The sequence below is a fragment of the Mercenaria mercenaria genome, unplaced genomic scaffold (assembly GCF_021730395.1).
Source record: "Mercenaria mercenaria strain notata unplaced genomic scaffold, MADL_Memer_1 contig_4797, whole genome shotgun sequence".
Classification (NCBI taxonomy): domain Eukaryota; kingdom Metazoa; phylum Mollusca; class Bivalvia; order Venerida; family Veneridae; genus Mercenaria; species Mercenaria mercenaria.
In genome coordinates, this window is record NW_026463053.1 from 49081 (window position 1) to 72346 (window position 23266).

At 33.4% G+C, this 23266-nt stretch overlaps 1 protein-coding gene across 1 annotated transcript in view; it reads left to right on the plus strand.

The window, feature by feature from the left end:
• Positions 1–7380, plus strand: part of LOC128554175 (proprotein convertase subtilisin/kexin type 6-like) — a 56327-nt gene extending 48947 nt beyond the window's left edge. Inside the window, exon 11 of the mRNA XM_053535424.1 lies at positions 2659–7380. Coding sequence (XP_053391399.1) covers positions 2659–3095 — 437 coding nt within the window. The 3' untranslated portion in view covers positions 3096–7380. The remainder of the gene's footprint in view (positions 1–2658) is intronic.
• The last annotated feature ends 15886 nt before the right edge of the window (positions 7381–23266 follow it).

Genomic DNA, 23266 nt, shown 5'->3' on the forward strand with positions numbered 1-23266 from the left:
TTTGTTGGGTTTAACGTCGCACCAACACAATTAGGTCATATGGCGACTTTCCTGCTTTGATGGTATAGGAAGATTCCAGGTGCCCCTCCGTGCATTAATTCATCTCGAGCGAGCACCTGGATAGAACAACTGACCTTTCGTAAGCCAGCTGGATGGCTTCCTCACATGAAGAATTCAACGCAACAAGTAAGGCTCGAACCCACATCGATGAAGTGCAAGTGATTTGAAGTGAACATTTTGGGGCATTAGGAGTGTAGATTGTATTTTAATTGACCGCCGTTAAGGGGGCTTCTCAGCCACGTGGTTTGGACCGCTTACTTCGAAGTACTTGCCCATAAACCATGTAAACGCCGTAGGTTCGAAACGTCCATTAAGGAAGTCATCCAGCTGGCTTTCGGAAGGTTGGTTGTCGTCCGTGATGAAACAATGCCCGGTGGGGCGCCTATGGTCTTATTCCGCCATCAAAACCTGGAAAGTCGCCACCATGACCTAAATTGTGTCGATGTGCCGATAAACCAAGCGTAAAAAACAACAACATGAAACTTACAAATGTATTGCTGTTAACAACATTTGGTAAACATAAATTCTGAAGCTTTATGAGCCTTCGTATGACATACAATAATGAAAATCAATTTGGCATGTTACTATATCTCGGCGCATACATGACCGGACTGATATTCTGTTTATATTTTGCATTAGTTACAAGTTATGGAAATGATAGTTCCGTCATTTTTGCCGAAGAGTTTATTCTTTAATGAAATGGGTTGATGTATTTAATAGGCTAGATTTACACGGTATGGTAAGGTTTCCTGCAGTTACAAAACTTTCGACTGGGTATCTATAAAGTTTGAATAGCCACAAATCACTTCTTTTACAGAAACACTGCTTTGTCGCTGTCAACGCGTTTTAGCGGAATTTTCAATGTGGCCATAATACCCATTCTTTGAAATAGAACCAGAAGTAAATGTTTCGTATACGTACTTTTTGGCGGGAAAAACACGCGTATTTCGTACCATCGAAAATGAAGTAACTGACGCGCTTTTAAATGCTACTTTTATCTTAAGTCGAAGAACAAAATATCTATTCAAAAGGCCATATGTTCAATTCGTCCTTAGATCTACCATGCCTATCAATAGCGCAAAAATGTTTTAACATACCGCAACTCTGCTTTAAATTTCACTGAACGACCGATCATGAAAAATAAAGCCGCGGTGAAGGAATTGATAAAATAGATATTGTGTTATTATAAAGAATAAAGGCAATTATTAATTTGTTTAGTCCCTTATAAAGGCCGTTGTCTCAAATTAGAATATATCGAGACCGTACATTCTAAATTATTAATTGCGTTGAGGTAGAATAGTAAGTAGGCCTACAGAATGCACCAGTCAGTACACAAACATGTATTCATGGTAAAAACAGAACCTTTAATACGATTGTGAACAACATTAACCCATAGTGAAAATGAGTTAAATGGGTTACAAGCTTCTCTGCCATCCCAACCTCAATTATCCATGGCTGAAACTACGTACGCACTTGACTTGTATCTATTTTACGTCAATGCTAACGAATAACTATATACACATTTTCAGAAAAAAAGCTGTAAACTTGAAACAACTGCTTAATTTGAAATGAAATGTTAATTCTGGGCCTTCCGTGCAAGTAACTCCTGCAAGTTTTTGACAAAGTTTGTTTTGACTTTCCTTGTCTGTTATTCAACAATAAATTGATCAAACGTCGCTTACTGTGAGCAAACCCCCGAATGATGTTTGTATGGACGCCACCATCTTGAAACGGACGTCACGTATTAACGATGCCATTTTTGTCAGTTTTATAAACGGTATAAATAAATTATCGGATGTCCAAAATTAGGCTGGACAGACTTTAATAGGCTTTCTCATTGTTTATTTCAAGGGCGTCTGTTGAACTGGGAGTGTAAAAGATGTTGAAATTTAAGGGTTATTCGAATGGTGTTCGTAAAGGCAACAAAATCGTAATGACATGTACATTCTGTTTGAAATATATCGCCTCAAGAAATACTCTGTGTAGATTATACCGTATAAAGCAAACACGGTGTGATTCATTTATAAATTGCAGCATTATATATTACGCGCATTTAGAAGGTAAAGGTAATGAAAAATCTCTTGTATAATTGATACAAAAAAAAATGTCCAATACAATTCGTTTTTACCATGTATGATGAACATATGTAAAATATGTTTTGTTAAAAAAGTTGCACCCAAAACAGCTATTGAAAGTAAAATCTTCATCTTATTGTTGCAGAACTTGCCTAAGATACAGTTCTTTGGGATGACATAAATACAGTTACTCCAGTACTGTACCTCAGAGGCCTCCGTGTTTGAGTGATTATGTATCTTGCTTCGAAGCATTTTCATCTCTTCTCCATCTCTGCTAGTTAGAGCTCTGTTGGTTTACGGAACACCGGTCGTCTGTTGTTCCTAGCGTAATGGCTGGAGATCCATCTGGTGTATTCATCTCGCAACTACATTCGTTGGCATAATTTATAAAACAAAACATGCAGCACTTACTAATATATTTAAGACAAAACGTTGAAAACCACTGTGTAACCTAAATTGATATGGCTTCAAAAGAAACATTTCGACCAAATATTGCCTAATTATTTTTTTGTTTATGTTTCAGGTGAAACAACGATAAGGCATGTTTCCTTAATGTTATATGGTACTACAAAAAGTAATGTCGCATCCGAAATCGAATTAACTTTCTGCGACAAATATTTCTCTAATACTTCAAAGTCTCCGCAACCAACAACTGCTCAGCCTCAGCCAGAAAGCGCACACAAGGAAGCCCAGGGATTATCTGGTGGAGTAATCGCTCTGATAATTTGTGCATCAGTAGTAGTAGTAGTAGTTTTCCTAATCTCTATAATCTGTTACAATCGGAGAAGAATTAATACTTCAGATACGTTACCGAGTGATCAATCTGTACCTAGATTGTCGCAACAATTGGATGAAATAGATATAAATGAAAATAATCATGCACAAGAAGAAAATTCACTTCTAGATGGTGCCGAAAGAGACGACGATGAAATGATGGAAGAAGAAAACAACAAAACATAATCATTTAGATGTGACTTTGTAGATAATCAACATACTCGTTCCAATAATTAGTAAGCAAATTTGATATATCTTTACGAATGCGCTGCTTAAAAAATTATTAAGTACTATCTAACTTAGAGAAGAAATACCACGCTGAACATAAGTGAAAAGAGCTTAAAACACATGTACGTACTTATCCTGGCGTTATCAATAACGTTATTTTACATAACATATCTGCAAAACAAAACAATCTTTGTAGGGTAGAGGACCACTAGATGATGCTACATACCAAATATCAAAGCCCTAGGTCCTGTGGTTTTGGACATGAAGATTTTTAAAGTTTTTTCATATAAAAGTCTATATAAACCATGAAACTACCAGGGCGAGGTCATATTTGATCCTAGGGGAATAATTTGAATGATCTTAGTAGAGGACCTCTAGATAATGCTACATACCAAATATAAAAGCCCTAGGCCCTGTGGTTTTGGACAAGAAGATTTTCAAAGTTTTCCCTTTCGGTTTCCATGGCAACAGAGTTCCGCATGGATTTCAATTCTTTTGGGCAATTTTGAAAGAGAGTAACCCAAGAATCATTCCTGTGAAGTTTGGTGTAAATCTGCCAAGTGGTATTGAAAAAGACTTTTTTTTAGAAATTGTTGACACATGACGGACGAAGGACGGCGCACGACGCACGACAGACATTGAGCGGTCACGAAAGCTTACCTTGAGCCTTTGGCTCAGGTGAGTTAAAAAAAAATATATATAACGTTTTCTCGACGGTTTCATTCAACAAACTTCCATTCAAGATGCGCTATTCCTTGATTTTAGTACAGAAAGCTAAAATCCTAGACAAACGCTATGAATGAGTTATCTTCCGTTTCTTCAAGAGTTTCCGTTATAAAAGATTAAAGGTAAGAGTAAAATCATCGAGCACCCGGACAGAGCCATAGAGCCACGCTTTGCAAATTAGGCCCAAAACAAAAAAGAAGCTGTAACGGAAAAATATTATAGATATTAGGACCGCTGCAAAATGTAACCGCTGTTCATTTAATTTTTATGCAAAATACAGAAAAAAGGGAGAGGAAGAGGTAGAAAAAGTGGGACGGGAGTGAGAGGGAAAATAGAACAAGAATGTTAAAAGGGAATTCTACCTTCCTTAAACATAGTTACCCAATACCTTTTACCACAGCAGCGCAGACACATACGTACAAAAGACAAACACACACACACACACGCACACACACATAACTAACATACGTAGATAAACAAACAGACAAGTAAGATATAACAATACTGTGGGTCACCGGCCAAGACACACAGACACACACGCACACACACACAGGTAAAAACAACAGTCGGGCACCGCCTAAAGACGACCGGCAGACAAAATGTAGGTGCAATTATTGCAAAAACGGCAGGCATACGCGATACATTAGAGACACTGACGACAATTAAATCCTTTGTGATAAGTTAAGGGTAATAAGAGTAATGGGAGTTGTCTTAGTAGATTTCCTATGACAAGTTCCCAAGGTACCTACTGGACAACTTTCAAAAAGCATGTACATTCATAATTATGGAACTAGAAGTAGCAGTGAAAAAAATTCTTTGTACAAATAGTTTTCAGTAACATTGATGTTAACACTTCTTATCATAATTGTATTCTGACCTGGAATTTTCTTACTAGGCATAAAAAAGATGTCTTTAAAAAGAACGAAGTAATGAGAATACTATATGTATAGTTGAAATTTTTTTTGTGTTTTATAGCTAGGCCATCTTAAATTTATAACATTTACGATACAAATATATTGTATGATAAGCTTTAGTATTCTACTGTGGGGTAAATTGTTATGACCTTTATTGATGTTAAACAGCGTTTCCCTACTTTTGAGATTTTCTAGATCATTCTAATTACAAATTTAAAAGGGCCCATTGGAAATAAGTCTTAGACTTTTATGAGCTATCCTGTATATATACATCTTCCTTATCACTACTGGATGCACATGCCATTAAAAGGGTCATGAAATTGGCCTTAATTTTTTCAAACGTTTTTAACAGAGTTTTAACAGGTCACCATTAAAATTCACCCACTACTTCTTACTATTTAATGGGATTTTCATGACCATAGTTTTAATGCCATACATTAAAAATGACTTTGATGGCCATGAAAAGCTGGCTGCTTAAAATAAACCATTAAAATAAGTTAACAGGCTCCTTAAAACTCCATGAAAATGTTTAATTGGCATGAAATTAATGGCCATTAAAAAGTACCCATTAATTCAACATTAATTAGTAAGAACTAATGGGGCCATTAATTTTTTAATACTCTGTTAATGGCCGTTAGTTATTAAAAATTGATTAATGGTCTCATTAAATATGTCAGATACAATTTTAATTGGTTCATAATATTTATTTGTATATCAAATTAAGGGCCAAGAAAATTTGCCATCAGAATTAGACATCTAAAGAAAATCAGCTTCATATTTTGTGACTATGTATGTCATCATGGGCGTTTTAGTCTATTTGATTTGAAATAAAATGTCTGTCTGTATGTCTGTCATATCAATATTTGCCGTATTGATTTAAACTACGTATTACTACACATGTAATAGTATCTATACATATGTACTGTTTTGTAAAATACTAGAAGAATAGTTGTTTCTTCTTTTTTCTCTTATCATTTTGAAATGTAAACACATGTAACAGCCTCGTACAAACATTTGTAATATTGTATCCTTATTCTGTCAAATGTTCATATGAAATGAGAAAATAAATGGATATTGTATTGTATTGAGTTGTACTGAGAAGGGTTTACAGGTACAGGTTTAATAGATCAAGTGACCATGTGGGTAGTTTTAACTATTCAACATCATAATATTGACAAACATTCTGACCAAGTTTATTGGTACAGACATTAGGCATCAGGTGTATTCAAAAATCAACTGTTGATGACAATGTCAGCGCACAATGGGCAATCACAATTTAGCTCTACTTCAGTACTATGTGCTCACGTGCATGCACTGAACCAAGTAAGAGCAAATGTTTGAGGGATTGCATCACAAGTAGCTTCACCCATCTCCAATCAAGCGTACCACACTCTTTGATTCATTGAAACGAAGAAGTGATTGATCTGCCCATGCCACATATGAATTTAAACCAGACTGTAAATCTTCACAATTATGTGTACTGTACACTTCTCTATAAACTTTAGTTTCTACTCAAGGATTGGAAAATTTGAAAATCTAAACTAGTCTGAACACATTTTATAATGTAAATTCCTTACCCCACCCATTTTCTTATACAAATGCTGATTATTTGGACAAGAAAAACAAAGAACAGAAAAAGTGACATGCATCAATACGTATTTAGCCTTACCAAAATATTGTAGATTGATGTTATCAAATAAATTAATACGTTTTCATCCGACTTTCATTGAAATAAATCCGATTTTTTGTAGGAACACAATCTGGCAAACATTTGAAAAAATGGCGTAACTGCATCAAGGGGAAATAACTTTAATGCAACTAAATGTAACATCATGATATATTATAGGCGATGTGTGCGTAGTATGTATTTATTGTGATTAAAGTCCATTTTAGAACAATATGAGACTGGAATTATAAGCATTCAATAGGAGAGCAAGCCAAAACCCAAAAAGAGAATATATACGAATCACATTTTACAGAATGTAGGATTTAATGGGCATTACATTGCTGTTAAGGGCCACTAAGTTTACTCTTAAATAAACTCGTACTCAACCTGAACATTTAATGAGCATTAAATCAAATATAAGGGCCATGAATAATCCTGTTAAATTCAATATATAAAGAATTTCACTATTTTTTCAAAGCCATTAACTATTTTAGCTACAAAACTAAATTTTTAATGGCATGATTCAAGGTCAAAAATGGGTGTTTTAATGGTATTTTAACATGTATCCCATTATTATTGTGAAGCCTGTTAAATAAAGTGATGCAAGAATTAATGGGGTTAATTAACGGTTTTTCCTATTTTAATGGATATTTTACAGGGTTTTAAACCATGTTTAATGGTATGTGCATCCAGTAGTGTATTACACTTCTTATTTTCTTTCCATGTCTGACTAAAATCGGCTAAGATTTTTGTAGGCATATGTATATGAAAGCTAACTATGATTCATAAAATGGTTACTACAAACAGTAATAAGTTATATGTTAGTTAATGTGCTCAAGTGATTCTGTCATATATTTTAATTGCGATATTTTATGTGATGTGTTTGAAATATTATGAGGAAGTATTATGTATATATGCAAATAAATCTACCTATCTATCTATAGTTACTTAACTTTATACCATAAGATATTCGGATATGTTGAGGTTTAGCAGTATATCACAAAACAACAGAAATTTGTAATAAACGAACAACATACTGACAAACAACTTATATGTCCAAAACATGTTTTACAGTTCTGTCTCACTTGTAAATAAAAAAGGTAAACAATTGTAAAAAAGGATGTTTTACCCAGTTATGTTCAGCTTAAATACAAGTACGCTGTTGCAAATGCTTAAAAAAACAAATACATGTAACAGCTTTTTAAAAATGATGAGTTTTTAAAGACGCTGAACTTTCCAGAAGTTTGGCCCCTTCATGCAATCCCTTTCCGGAATTCAATACATACATGAGTACATTAACCATGGTTTTGAAAAATAATGTACATGTTTTAAATGCTGTTTTAAATTTCATGTAAAACAATGCTTTCTTTCTATGATTTGGTGATGCTCGAACTTCTTTCTCTGAAACATCGACCTAACTCTTAACAATAAATATAATGTGTCGGTTTTTACATAGTCTGTGTTCAGACCCTATGTTTTGTTCACATGAGATAACTCCTGAGGCAATACAAAGTTTGTATCATTATGTCCCTTTTATTCTCAAAACATAATCAGAGCCAAGACTGATGAAGTCAAAATATATGCAAGAATTATTTTTTCTAAAAGCAAGATTATATAGTCGGTAGCCAGACTAGTTTTTACAATGTGTAAGGGCTGCAACAGTATCGGCGTCTGACACAGCAAGCAGAGAAATATTTCATTACTTTGTAGATTTTGACTGCATCAGCTGAAGCCATCGCCCAGTTTATTTAGAAATTTACATAACATGTAAATAGAAATTTTCATATTTTGACGAAGATATCTAAAGAACTGAAATTTTGTTTCCTATTCAGGTCATACTGAGTAATTTCCACAACAGTAACAGGGAACTTACTATTAATGAAATAAAGCACTCGCACATATATCAAGTCAATATGACTTTAAAATGATATGACGACGACATAAAACACAAGCATTGTGCAAATGGATACCAAAGCTCGTCTGTTAAGATCCTGATATCATATTAGTTTAATTTCGTTTCATTTTTTCCTATAAAGAAATTATACCAAATAACGTTGCGCACAAGTTTTTGTCATTCGAGGTCTAAAAGGGCATTGAAACAAGATATGTATAACGATGCATTTTTCGGTGAAAAATGGCGATATGAAAAATTATACGGCTGACACTTTTATTTCAGAAATGTTTATCTACGAATTGGTTGGTTATATAATAAAAAAACTGTTCAGACTGTTCAGACTTGTGTACGTTTGTAGCCGCAATTCAACAGAAAACGTATACCATAGTCATAGCGCCACCATCAACAACGTATGTCGCCATCACTGATGTGATAGCGCCAACACTTTTTACAATACTGGCATTTTTCTTTGCAGGAAGATTTCAATACTGCTAATGGTTTGCTATGCAAGTGTAATACATTTTAAACCATTTACATGCGCGATAATGCGCTATAATGTTATTATAGTGTGCGTATGCATCAAATTACAGCTCGAATGGTGATAGCTGCACCACTGATATGTCGATAGCTTTTTTCTTTATCACCAGTCTTTGGTGGTGGCGCTAGGGTTTAGTAGCCGTGCTGTTACATATGGGATTACATATATCTTTATAAAGTCATAGTTAAAATGCCTTTTTTTAAATAATTTAAATAATGAAAATAATGTAGACAATAGTTTAGATTTAATATTATTATTATTAATCGGCGGAACACCAGAGGTGACTATAGGAGTGCCTTCTGTACGTCCGTCCATCCGCCCAGCCGCAAATTTGAATCTACATTTACTCAATGCATTCAAGTTAGATTCATAAAACTTAAGATGTGAATAGAGGGCAATATGTAGATTATGCATGTACATGACTTAGGCTTGTAGGTCAAAGGTCAAGGTCACTACTGAAGGTCAAGTAAGAATTGTTTCCGCTTCATAACGTTTAAATGCATTAGGAAAGTGCTATATAGAAATGTTTCCCATGATGAGACAATGTGTCAACACATGTAAGGTCAAGGTCACTATTGAAAATATCCCACCGGTAGGAACTTGGTGTATTGCAATTGCAATACTCGATGACTTGTTTATTGAAATATCCGTAGTAGGGTCCTAGAAGAATCTTAATATTCATGACCTTACCAAGTTCAGTATATAGCACAATCATATCTACATTCATGGAAATGTCATTGAATGTTCATCGGTCTCTTACAAGTTACTGAGAGGAGAGTATTATTAATTTTAATAGATCAGAGAATATTTCAGATTTCAAGTATGTTTTTAGTTTGTACCTTTTTGACAGTTATTTTCCCGCGCCAAAGTTGGAGGAATATTGTTTAGACATTTTGTCAATATGTATGATGTTACAATTGCTTATAATTCAAATAGCATTTCATCTAGAATACCTAAACCTGATATACTTATTAATAAGCAAACAACCTTTGCTCACATTAGTAATTTCCCCCTTGACAGATTCAAAGCAGAATTTTTACCATAGATTTGTTTGGAAAGCAAATTGTAAATGCATAAAATTCATAAATATTTTAGCTAAAATCACTAAACCTCGCCATGACTTTTGATCATATATTGTATTTTTTCTGTAAATCAATTTGAAATCATCAATAGCAGTAAAAACAAAACTTTCCCCTCAATTTGGTAAAAACAAATGAAAATGCTAATAATCAAAACGTTTTAGTTTATATAAGGATCACCAAACCTTACACACCGGTAATGGTAAATTGGTGCATGGTCTTTGATCATATATAGTAAAGGTATTATCTCACTTGATGCAATAAAGCAGTTTCCCCCCTTTATTTGGTAAAACATAGAGATTTTGTACTATATCTAAGTGTTTTATTAATGGATCTTCATGAAACTACACCAATAGAAATCACTATAGGGCATGGTGCACTTGCAGTTTCATCAAGGTCACTTCATTTATCAGATTTAATCATTTTTACAATATATAAATTCCCATTATATTAGCACAACTTAATCGTCTTTTCCTATATATTGTTACTTTTGTAACTTTTAGTCCACGACCGGTTATGTACTTGTAAATCTTCTGTTCTGTAATATTCGGAAGAATTCCACCAACAAAGTAATGTTTGTGCATTTTAGCTCACCTGCCACGTAATGACAAGGTGAGCTTTTATGATCGTCCGTCGTCCGTTCAAAATGTCTTGAGATCACAATAGAGACTATATTTCGCAATCGATTTTAATCAAACTTGCACATAACTTGTAATTGCATCATATCTCGGTTTTAGATGACAACTGGCCAGATCCCGTCATAATTTCTAGAGTTATGGCCCCTTAAAAGGCCAAAATTTGCTATTGTGTTGCTACTATTACTTTTGCCGCCATAAAAAGACTTTATTTGTTTTTGATTTGATACAAACTTGCAAAATATCTTTAACAGCAATGGATGTTGGATTCCATGTTGAATCCGTCAGATCCAATCATAGGTTACTGAGTTACGGCCCGTAACTGACGTCTGAAAGAGCTAAATTTTGTTAATTTGTACCGTGTGAACACGATAGAAGTGACATTTGCATTCAATTTTAACCACACTCACAGACATCATAAGTCACAATATGATCTCAAATCAGAATGTTTCTCTTGATGATTCCTATGCCAGATTCGAAACTAGGATATGTGGGGTCAAATACTAGGTCACCCGCTCAAATCAAAGGAAAATCTTGTTAACACTGTAGAAGCTACATTTATGACCAAATTTTTATGAAACTTAGTCAGAATATTTGTCTTGGTGAGTCAAAGGCCCAGTTTAACAAGTGAGCGATATATGGTCGTCATGGCCCTCTTGCTTCTCATGTTGTCTAACTACCATTGAAAATGTAAGTTATGGTGTTTATGAGTAGTAGACATTTTGATCTTACATTGTGAAACAAACAAATGTTCTATTCATTTCATGTTTTAACTAAAGCTGCACATTTGATCACTAGGATCTACGGTTATATTGAAGAACTTACATAGGAACAAAACAGATTTTGTCGATGACAACAGATCATATCGACAAAAACGCTCTAGCTATCATTGTTGTTTTTTATTCTCAAGATTAGTACTTAAACGAGTATTTGATAACCAACAATATGAGAACAATTTATGTAGTGCAGATCACTTATGTTTCTTTAAAAAATAATAAAATGTGATGTTTTGCAATAAAAAGTCTTCGTTATTTCTGTTATTATATATTTTTTATATTCATTGAGTTGTATGACAATTTCCAAGATGTATTGCCAGCCGTTTGATGAGTATTTGCAACCAATATGGTGTTGCATTCAATTTGGAAAATTGTATTTACTATCACAACAATAGTCTTAATGTGTTGTCTTGTTGTATTTTGTTGTGTGTGTGTGTGTTTTGTTTTTTGTTGTTGTTTTTGTTTCATGCGCGGATCCAGAGAGGGGGACCCGGGGTCCGGACCCCCTCTGGAAAATCCTTGAAAAAGGAAAGAGGAGAAAGAGAGAAATGTTTTTTTGGAAGAAGGCAATATTAGGACTGCATCCAAAGTATATGCGGCTGCTGCTACATACGACCCCGACATAATTCGTATTTATGATAATTATCTAAAAGAAACTAAGAATTGTACCTTGGAGAAAACTTGAGTTTTATATTTTTTTCCCAAATTTAACAGGTTAGCACATGAAACTGAGAAAAAAATGGGTATATTGTATATACAAATGCAGTGGAAAGGTGTTCTTAAATGCCCCTAAAATGCCCAAGAATGCTAAGAATGCAGATAATGAAGCGCTAAATTTCAAAATTATCCGTGGGTGGGGGTCGGACCCCCTCTGAGAAAATAGGCTGGATCCGCGCACGTGTTTTCTTTTCACATAATCAATTCAATCAATATAGAGTTAGGGGTAGTAGAAAATGTTTCCCTTTTTATTACATGTCAAACAAAGTCTGCTATTTGTGATTTGTTGCATGCAGTCATTCCTAGGATTCTCACTACTGTACCTTTTTTATTGCGTCAATAATATTTTAAATATTATATCATTTCAATGTTTCATCATTTAAATCAAGAAAACTGTCGAATTTGGGGTGTTATCCTTATTATGCATGATCTTTAGAGTGTTTCGGGAATACATTAATAAACGTAATCAAATACATCCAGGAGAAACTAATTTCCTCTCTACATATGCTTTCCTCTTTTTAAATGACTGGTCGTTTCTTTGACCTTCCTCTTGCGTTTAGGCAACTCTATCTAAAGAAAACGTAATTGTATAGTATTAAGTTATTTAACATTGTTCTGTACAATACGGAGATTTTTTGGACGAGTACCCAGCTGAGAAAACCTTACTGGACGAGCCGCTATTGTACAGTACAATGTTAAATAACCTTTTTATTCTATATCTGTTTTATCTTATCATAATAAAAGTTTAAATTAAAAATGTTTCACTGAATATTGTATTCCTGCCTTTTCTAGTTTTTTCCAGCTTGGTATTAGTGCAAATATATATTATACAGAACAATGTTAGACCTTAAATAACCTTTTTATTCTATATTTATTTCATTTCATACGTAATACGCGTAATTCATTGAATGGTTTTTTTCTGCGTATCATCATTAAAAATGTATATGATGCAACCTCCCTACAACAGCCGTTTGGCGATTTGGGTGGTAAGAATACTTGGCTGAGATATTATGCCCACAAACATTGTCAGCAAGTTTGGTGAAGATCGGATGAAAACTGTTCGACTTAAACTAAATCAGATAGCATTGTTATCCCTTGAATCGTGTTTGTGTGTTGTAAACAAACAAACAAACAAAAACTCAAATTAAATCCAAATTTCAAGACGCATAATGAAACTCTGTACATAGAGCGCCTACTTCATCCGATTAACATTCGGAACATTTTCACGCGTTTCGGGCTTTATCGTATGTTTAACATGGGACTGTTGAACCGTCCAAATACGGAAAATACAGGATTTTTTGTACGCGCGTGCGTCTACATACAGAAAATACAGGATTTTTGTACGCACGTGCATCCAAATACTGTTATATATTGTGCGGTCACATGTTGCAAATGAACGTTCGCGATTGGATAGAAAAAATAGGTATAGAATAAGTACATTTATCATAGACATTAGTGAGCTACATGATATAATAAAATGATAAAAGCATATTAGAGCTCTAAGCGTTGCATTCCATCTTCACCGCAATGCAACAATGTTTATTTTTGTTGATTAACTAAAGAGCTAATATGTCTCGACTTATGACGCTTTAAATACTTTTTGATCGGACGTAATGAGTATTATAGATCACAGAACTGAATAAATGAACACCGAAGTAAAGATTTTAATAACCATTTATTTTGTTTTATAACAACATTTATTGACAGTACATTTACGAAACAATACGTTAATTATTCTAATAAGAAAAAAGCAAGAGTGGGTTTATTTGAAACAACCATTTTATTTATCATTGACTTTGGGACTCCTCGCAATGCTAAATTTATATTTTTCTCTTCTTTGTTTCTTAATGCAAACCTTTCTTATTTCCAATAAGGTATTTCATATAATGCCTCTCCTAAAGTTTGTCTAAATGTACGTTTCTCTTAAACTCCACAAAACCCAAAAGCATCCGGTTATTAACTGATCACGTGGACCCACATTGAATATTCGTAGCTGAAATAAGTTTGTTGTCTCAATGACGTTGCAAGAAATGTCAAATAAGATACAAACGTCACACCGGCTTGTAAATAACAATCGGGCGGGTCATTCAAAAGATGTTTCGGCATTTTTATAGCTTAAATGTTATGTTAGCCTCTCAGTGAAGCTACATACTTAATTCTTTTAATTACGGTGTTTGAGCAGTGCTTCGGTCGGGACTAAAAGTCTTGTTTAGAGAATATGCAAGTATAAAAAAAACAAGAAATAATAAAGTTATAGAAATACTTTAGAATAGGATTGACTCGTTAAAATACTGATGAATTCAACTGAGAGTTATATAAATTGATACAATTGACATAAGCTATTTCTAAGACAATTAAAGACAGATTATCTCGATTAACTGAAATTATGATAATCTTGCACATAATACCATTTCAACGTAATATTGTTACACTTATATTGAAAGACCTCTATTTTTGATGTTCGTTCTACCAGTCACAAAATCATTTTATTTTCACAATGTTAAGAGTACCTCAATATGAGTAATTAGACATATCAGTGAGTGTTGTTTCCGTTGAAATGATTGACCAGCTTCATTCCATGAACAATGTACTCCCGAATACAGCAAAAAAAATGTTTATGTTTGCATAAGTTTGTTATTTTAATTTTGTGCGAGTGAGTATGTTCCATGCAAATATAAATTTGTTATAAATAAAAGATGGGTCGTTACAGACATTCGACTTCCTGGTAACAATTGTATCTGCTTATAAGCACTGTGTTTTGAATATTATATGTTTTACAAAACCTGTATTATGTAATGGATTTAATTGACATATATTGTTCAAAAGAACTTAAATGCTAAACTTTTCTAGATTTGACAGTAGTTTGAGGTCGTTTATAGTGGCATATTTATGCAAATTGTAATCAGATAAATCTGTTGACAATGGAGACAATTCTTGCGAGAAAATATTTTCATCATTTTACGTTACACGGTTGCTATTAAGTGGAAACTCCAAGTAAGTGCAAAGTATTGGTACTACGTACAATAACAAGGTATTTTCTCTAAAGCTCTCCTTGATTTTTTGAAAACTGAATGCTTTTAAATTAATGCATTTTATTCGCGAAAGATGTGTTTCATTATGCAGTACATGACTCTGGATCGAGATTAAATGTGTTGTGTCTAGTTGTAACACTTACTATAGTAAATAGCACTTGAGGTTGATTAAAATACCGTATGACTAAAGGTGTTATTTATCAATATTACAGGTCGTTACATGGAATAAAATGTTTTCCCCATCATCAGTTATAGAAAACGGCTTAAAGCTAAGTCACTGCACATAAAAAGGTTATCGAATCAATTTGAAGGAAGATATCACCATTTTTTGACAAATTCTTACCAAGCCTTAAAGTCCTAGCTGTAATGCTTGTTAAAATCGACGATGAGTTTGCCATTGCATTTCCTTCCAAAACCATTGTGTTTTGTGTATGAACAGTTTTGTTTGATGTTTTAGATATTAAGCTTCTTCCAAGAATTTAAAGGTTCATTATCAAAATCATACAAACCTTTTGAATTAGTTAAAATAAAACTCCGTAAAGTATTAAACTGAATATGTCTTCAGGGGGCGCATATTGCTACATTCACAGTTCATGCAGAAATGAGGAAGGAGTGCATATTTAAGAAACTGATGGTTGGAAGATAAAAAAACACATATTCTTAAATTGATATAATACTGATGGACACCTGTAATATTCAGTACTTTGTGGATAAGTATGAGGCACTATGAATATAACAAGAAAACAGAGGTCCTCTTGAAAGTCGTTCAACACAAAATGCTAAGCTTTTGTATAAGGAAAAACAGCTTTTTACAATACCAGTGTAACAAATAATGTTGTAGGGATGAGTTGTTCTTTCTAAAGCACCAGGTTTGCTTAAACATGTAAAAATTCAACGCCCCGACATCTTAACTCGGGATGGACGCAATCTTTCTCATTGATAAAAAATGTAAACAAAAAAAATCATAGTGGTATTAGCATTTCAAGGACATAACATGACATTCTACAATATGAATACAGATATCTAAGATGCTAAACATGTCTGGTGGCTTAAACGCATAACGTTGATCACTTGAAATTGATCTTAAAAAAAGTGTTTAAGTTTAGTTTATTTACATGGTTTTCAATTTTCCCACGACTTCTCGGCGAGTCACTGCAAAAAGTATTACTACGCTGGACGAACAGTAACTCTAATAATCAACGGGAGACAACTTAGGATTCCTATTCAGAACATTTGTCTTTAAAATCTGAATATTATTAATTTCTATGGACATTTATAAAAATAATTATTACAGTGGACTGTTTTGCGAATCGAACTCATTTTTGCTTTCAATTGTGGGGCACTTCCGTTATACTTTTTGACAACAATAACAAAACACAAAATGAATTAATAAAGTCACATATAAACTGAGTGCTACTCAGATCAGTGTAAGTGTAGTTGTTATTACAACATCATACTTGTTCATTACGTTATGAGATAAAGTTTTTCTTGAAGTGCATTATCAATTAATTACGTTTGATCATTGACATTCCTGCTTTGTATTAGTAAGTTTTGTGAATGAGATTAGAAAGTTACTTTGGCACATATACACATTGATACGACCTTTCAACTAAATTTCATACCTTATTTTAAGGATTTTTAAGACAATACATTTTAAAAAGTTTGTCGAATGTGTTTTGATATTTAAGTGCATTAGAGTTCATGAATACCAAGTTGAAAATTAATAATGGAACCATTTCTAGTCCTTTATCGCATGCCACTCGACATCTGTAACTATAAACGTTTAATGTATTAAGGGGAATATAATCTTTTAGTTTTGGAATGTGGCCGTCCTTGACCACCATATCTTTTCATATGCACTACTTTGTAAACAAACTAAATACTGTGTTTTAGCTTACAGAATCTGTAGGATATTGATAAATGTTTGGACAAGATAATGCGTTATTATTTTCGCACAAAAATATTAATTGTTGACTTTGAATGCACACAGTAAGTCATATGTAATTCAACAATTATACCTTTCTTGTTTTAGTTTTTTTTTTCAAGTTTTATTTTAGTGAGCAATCCTTTGTGTACTAATAACAACTGAAACAGTATCCATTTCATGTACCAAAACATTGGGGGTTTTTGCAGATGAATTTTTATCATGCCTCACCCATCTTTTTCTAATTTCAATGTCTGCGTCCCCTCAAAGTCAGAGAACAAAAAGCAAAGTATTTCTTATAGCAGTTAACATTATCAAATCACTTGTCCTAACTTAGTAAAATAAAATACGTTCCTTTAAAGTCCCATTATTTCTCAAAATCAGAGATTTTTCGTGCATAAAATAAATGTCCGCCCTGTGTACATGATGGTTTTAGAAGTCCTGTTCAACTGTGCAACAATAGGTTGGGTACCCACTATCTAAAAATTCCGGTAGTTTCATACAGCCTTGTGTTTACTTTTATTTTGGCCGAGCCGATTTCCGTCAAGTACCGATTGCTTTCGTGACGCGAACGTTAATTTATGCAAATGAAAAGTGCGTATCCAATATTGATGACATAGTAAACACTCGTAAACAGAAGAAAATATCTTCAGTAAGTTTTTTGCGAATTTCTTATGTTTACGAAAACATAATTGTATTTAAGATACAATTACTGTTCAATGGCTATTTACAATTTTTGAATCATGATAATTTACAACATACCGCTTAAGGGTTTGACTTATCGAAGAGCAAACATTTGGTGTTCGATCCAGTCTTGTATCATCAGTGACTAAAATAAAAAGTGTCACTCTAAACCAACTGCCGCGGTGGCCGAGTTAGCTAAGATGCTGATTCAGGAAACTCTGTTTTGTCAGGGCTGCGGGTTCGCTCTCAGCTGAAGATAATATTTTCTTTTTCTTTCTTTTTTTTTTTTTTTTTTTTTTTTTTTTTTGATATTTTCATCATATCATTTTCACGATATAATCTAAAGAATAAACAATCAATCAATAAAAAGGGGAAAAACGTCTTCATCATCGAACCCACGACCCTGGCAAAAACAGGTTTCTAAATCAGCGCCTTAGCTCTCTCGGCCACTTGACTTTTAAAGTGAATATTTTTATCATAAACCCTGATGATATCGCCTGTTGGTAAATTTCTGTGTGCAGCATCAAGCTCGGATTTATTCTCGTACGTATTCCTTAGACAAGCAAGACGCTCGGGTTAAATTGTTTTTCGTTTGTTTGTTTGTTTATTTTTTTTTTTTTTTTTTTTTTTTTTTTTTTTTTGTTAATTTGTTGTTGTTGTTTTGGTGTTTGCAGAGCTTCCATCGTGAATTTTAGTGCGAATGACGTCATCAACACAAAATACTAAACGGCAACTGTATGCTGCTTTTTACTATTTAGGGAGCACTACAATCTGACAATGTTTCGCTGTCTTCTTTCTCAGGACAATAATGCTATTTAATAGCACACCCGCACAAATTAGGTCATATGGTAGCGTCAACAGGGGAAGAACCCAGGCATTGTTTCAGGCATGTGCAGCTGTGTACTGTTAACATTATTTTTATTTCCGAAAGGTATGCGCTTGAAAAAATGGGGGAAAAACTCAAAACAAACACATTATTTACGGATATGGAGCTAACTGATCAGAATATTAGTTTTGAATTATTTTGATCTCCAACAAGCACAATAGAATGAGCGCATATCTGCAGAGGGCGAGCTCAGATAAACGGATCACGTGGTACTGAATTCAAACCCCGGTGTCGCTATGATAAAGACATTCTGTCTTCAATTATTTCGCCGTAGGTTCCTCATTCATGTAGAGAATTTGACAGTTATTTTCGGAGAACAGGTAAGTAAATGTTTAGGAACACTGTTATATTTTTGTAAAAAGGCTCTAAACCCAAAACATACAAAACCTATATTTTCAATTAAACAAAGATATACAATTTGAAATGGTTTCATAAAACTGACTTTTGCTAATAAATATATTTTGTTCAAAAAAAGAAAGCGAATACAAATTGTGTTAAAGCTACTCGCTAATCTTTTCGATGAAATTTTCAACATGTATATTTCCATCAAGTTCGGCATAAAGTGAATGTATGACTCTGAAGAAAGATCAAGTGGGTGAATATAACTGTTATATATTAGTGAGAATTATAAAAGTGTTGCAACGGTTAACTACTTTCTGCACAATATTATTTAGTTATTTATAATAATACCTTTCAAAAATCATTTGTCAATACGTTTGTACACCTTATCACTTTCAGAGTACTCACTTTTTATGGAATCTTGAGAAAAAACAGTTTTTGCCTAAAATATTTTGGTTAGTCCTTTTTAATTTGGCATACAATATAAATAATTGAAACAAAAACAATAGTAATAAAACTTACTGAATGCAAGAGTAATAAAAGGCAATAAAAGACGGTCTTTCATCAACAAACCGAAATACATTTATTGTAAAACGACTTATGTGATTTCGCGCATACGCACACGCACAATAAAGATAACTAAAAACTAATTTAGCGTTATACTTTTAAATTATACAGACATGAGCAACACAGTTATATCACGATATAATCAAAGAAAAATCTACTTAATAGCTATTGACTAAAATAAAACGATACAAGTTACAACAACGAAAGGAATATAGTCTTCAGGTTTTACATAATAACTGGACCGCTTTTAATACAATAATATGTCAATAATCCTCTTATATCGCGAGGCAACGAACATTGAAAAAGTGAGAAAAAAATAACATAAGATAAAAAAAATAGCATAAATCATAATAGCATTTAAATGAGTTCTTTGATCTCCCGATATGATAAGAAAAAACAACAACACCATAACAACTAATGACGATCATAGTAAAAGGACTTCGGACACTATCATATGCTTCTAGCCTACATTTTGAAGGCAAAATTCTCTTTAAGTATTTAAACAATACCCAAATTGTTTCGAGTCAATGATAAACCAATGTGTTAGTTAGTTTATTACAGCAGAAACTGGTTTGTATCTGTTCCTATCAAAATGTTTTTCTTATCTTATCTAGGCCAGGGTATATTTTCTTGAAAAAAATAAAATGTTTAATTTCCGTAAAAATATAATGTCATCACTTTACGGAAGTTTTAAATAATATGAATTCCAGTCGAACAAAGTGAAAAAAATCATTTTATTTAAGGAAAAAAATAACATTTTAAGATTAAAATCCTATAAATAAATAAAAAATAGAACAATATTTTTGCAAACAACCTGTACTTGATTTATCTATGTTAAGTTATTGATGCATTACATGTGTGAATAGGTATACATGTATAAGTGACCGGTCAGTTTTATTACAGTGGTTCAGGTAGTTATTTAAGTACATGTACATGTCTGTATAGCTCTGTTATAAGTGATGCAGATAGTTGTGTGCTGCATAACATAAATACTAAGAAAATGCAGTCATCTTATCAAGGCCGTAGGGTTGGTTCTTGTTTGGGATAAGTACCAGTGGCACAGATAACATTTGAGCCGCGCCATGAGAAAACCAACAGATGGCATATAATATATAAATATACGGCTAGACGCGAAAACGAACTAAAAGGTCCAGTCGAGTTTCAGGTAGATTTTTTATGTAGCGACTTGGATACATTTTTATTACATGTTTAAGCCAAATGAGCCGTGCCATGAGAAAATCAACATAGTGCAATTGCGACCAGCATGGATCCAGACCAGCCTGCGCATCTGTGCAGACTAGTCAGGATCCATGCTGTTCGCTACGGTTGGTCTAATTCCGATAGGCTTTGAAAGCGAACAGCATGGATCCTGACCAGACTGCGCAGATGCACAGGCTAGTCTGGAACCATGCTGGTCACAAAGCCACTATGTTGGTTTTCTCATGGCACGGCTCATTTTGGCCTAAACATGTAATAAAAATGTATCCAGGTTGCTACATAAAAAATCCACCTGAAATTCGGCTGGACCTTTTAGTTCGTTTTCGCGTCTAGCCGTATTTATATATGCCATCTGCATGGAAAGCGACTTGACACATCACTTTCGTGGCATCACACTGAATGTGAAACTGTCACTGATATGACCTGCAATGAAGCTACTGTTCTTGACCTATGCATCACAGGCATATCAATGCCAAGCGTTATTTCTGTTGGATAGACTACAGTCAGGATCAGATTAACTGCTGTGCACATATTGCGTTTTTTTTTTTTTTTTTTTTTTTTTTTGTTTGTATGGGTTTTAGGCCTAGTCCGCCGCAAAGAAACAGTCATTTTTCAATTCAGTTATTATCACAGAAGGAAGAGAACATGAAGTAATAGAATGATGTGACATTTAGTAATGTCTAAAAGAAAATAAACGCAAGATGCAATGAAAATTAAAATAAAGAAATGAAAAAATATATAAGAAATACAAAAAATAATGAAAACAAAATGGAAAACAAATTACATCCTCATCGCTAGTGGCGTGCGCGTCGCGAGGGGGTGGGGGTGGGGGAATGCAGAATATTACCTGGTGTGTTGCAAGTATGTTAAAGAACACATTTGTCAATCTACTGCAACAAACAACCAGGATAAGCCAATGAAAATTTAACCCAACGAATAATAATGAATTCACAGTATTTGCTACTTTCACTACTTTACATGTATAATATGCCTATGTGTACCCTTGCAAACATTTGTACAGTATTTGAGTTACAAACAGATGTAAAAATATGTGACTATCAATTTATTAAAAATGAATATAAAAAGTATTGGTTACTTTACATTTGGGAACACCCTGTAGTTATATTTTTTTGTTTGAAAGTACTGTTCCACCCCTTGCATCAACACAATAGACACAGAAAATGTGTATAATTAATATCTACATATGCTGGCCAAATATGGTTTTGATGCACGGGTGGGAACAATGTTGTATAACGCAAAACACTTTTTATATCTATATAACAGGGTACGTAATTCTATTTAGAACAAAAATCACTGTTCTATGAAACAAATATTGAAAATTTGACTTTAAGAAATAATCTCAAATATGTATTTTGATGGCATATGTAATTAAATACTTATTTCTTAGTAGTTTATTTTTCACTCTTGGAGTAGGCAAATTCATATAGAAAGTGTCCGAAGTCCTTAATCAAGGTACAATAACCTAAAACATGGTAACATGACTGGACCGCTTTAAATATATAAATATTAGTAATATGTCACTCAGTCTGGGCCCCTACATTTGCAACACAGACACCGAAAAGAAAAAAATGCATATTAAGGTACAACTCAGATCTCTGCATATGCTCTGATTATATCAAATAACAATAGTTCATTTGAATCTACTAAGCCCGTTAGTATTTGGCCAATGGCCTCAGTATCTCACCAATCATGTATATATCTTGTTTTGTTTCAGTTTTTCTGGAGAATGCAATTGATTTCTGATTGATTCTGACTCCTCCATATTTCTGAAATAACAACAAATGTAATTAAAAAGAAGATATTCCACAGGTTTATATTTTCCCATAAAATATTATGCATAACAACAAGATAATATATAAGTAATGTTACTGTGACTGGAAATAAATCAGCATGGAAAGGTAATTTACATTCAGAAGATAATGATTTTTTAAGATATATAGTTCAGCTTTGCAAAGTAAATTAATATAACTTATACCGTGTCTGATGGTATGTATATATGCACGTCCTCTGGTTTAATTTCTTTGTAAAACAGTCCATGTTTGTGATGCAAATGCAGGATCTTAAAAACATCAACAAAAATCCAAAGCAGGTCGACAGGTTTCAACTCTAACATAGCATCACTCTTCGGACTAATGACATCATATTCGACTTTTGGATCTGGTAACCACATGCCACATGCTTGCAGAAATGCCTTTCTCTTTCCTAAAATTACAAAATCAATGAATAATCGTTTAATCAATGAATAATAAGTTTTATACATATACATGCATGAATTGGTGCTTAACTTGTTTACTTAGAACCCTGGTAGCAATGCAATCGGTATATCCGTTTAATGCGTTTATTATAAACCACACTCTCGATGTTACGTTGCGATCGTAAGAAAAAATGGTAAAAATTTGTGAATTATTTTTTACTTTGTGACGACTTGTTTTTATGGTTTGGCCCCTTTGACTCGTCGGTTAATGTTTCGTCATAGCTCTAGTTTTAATAAATTATCAGTACTAGTTACAGCA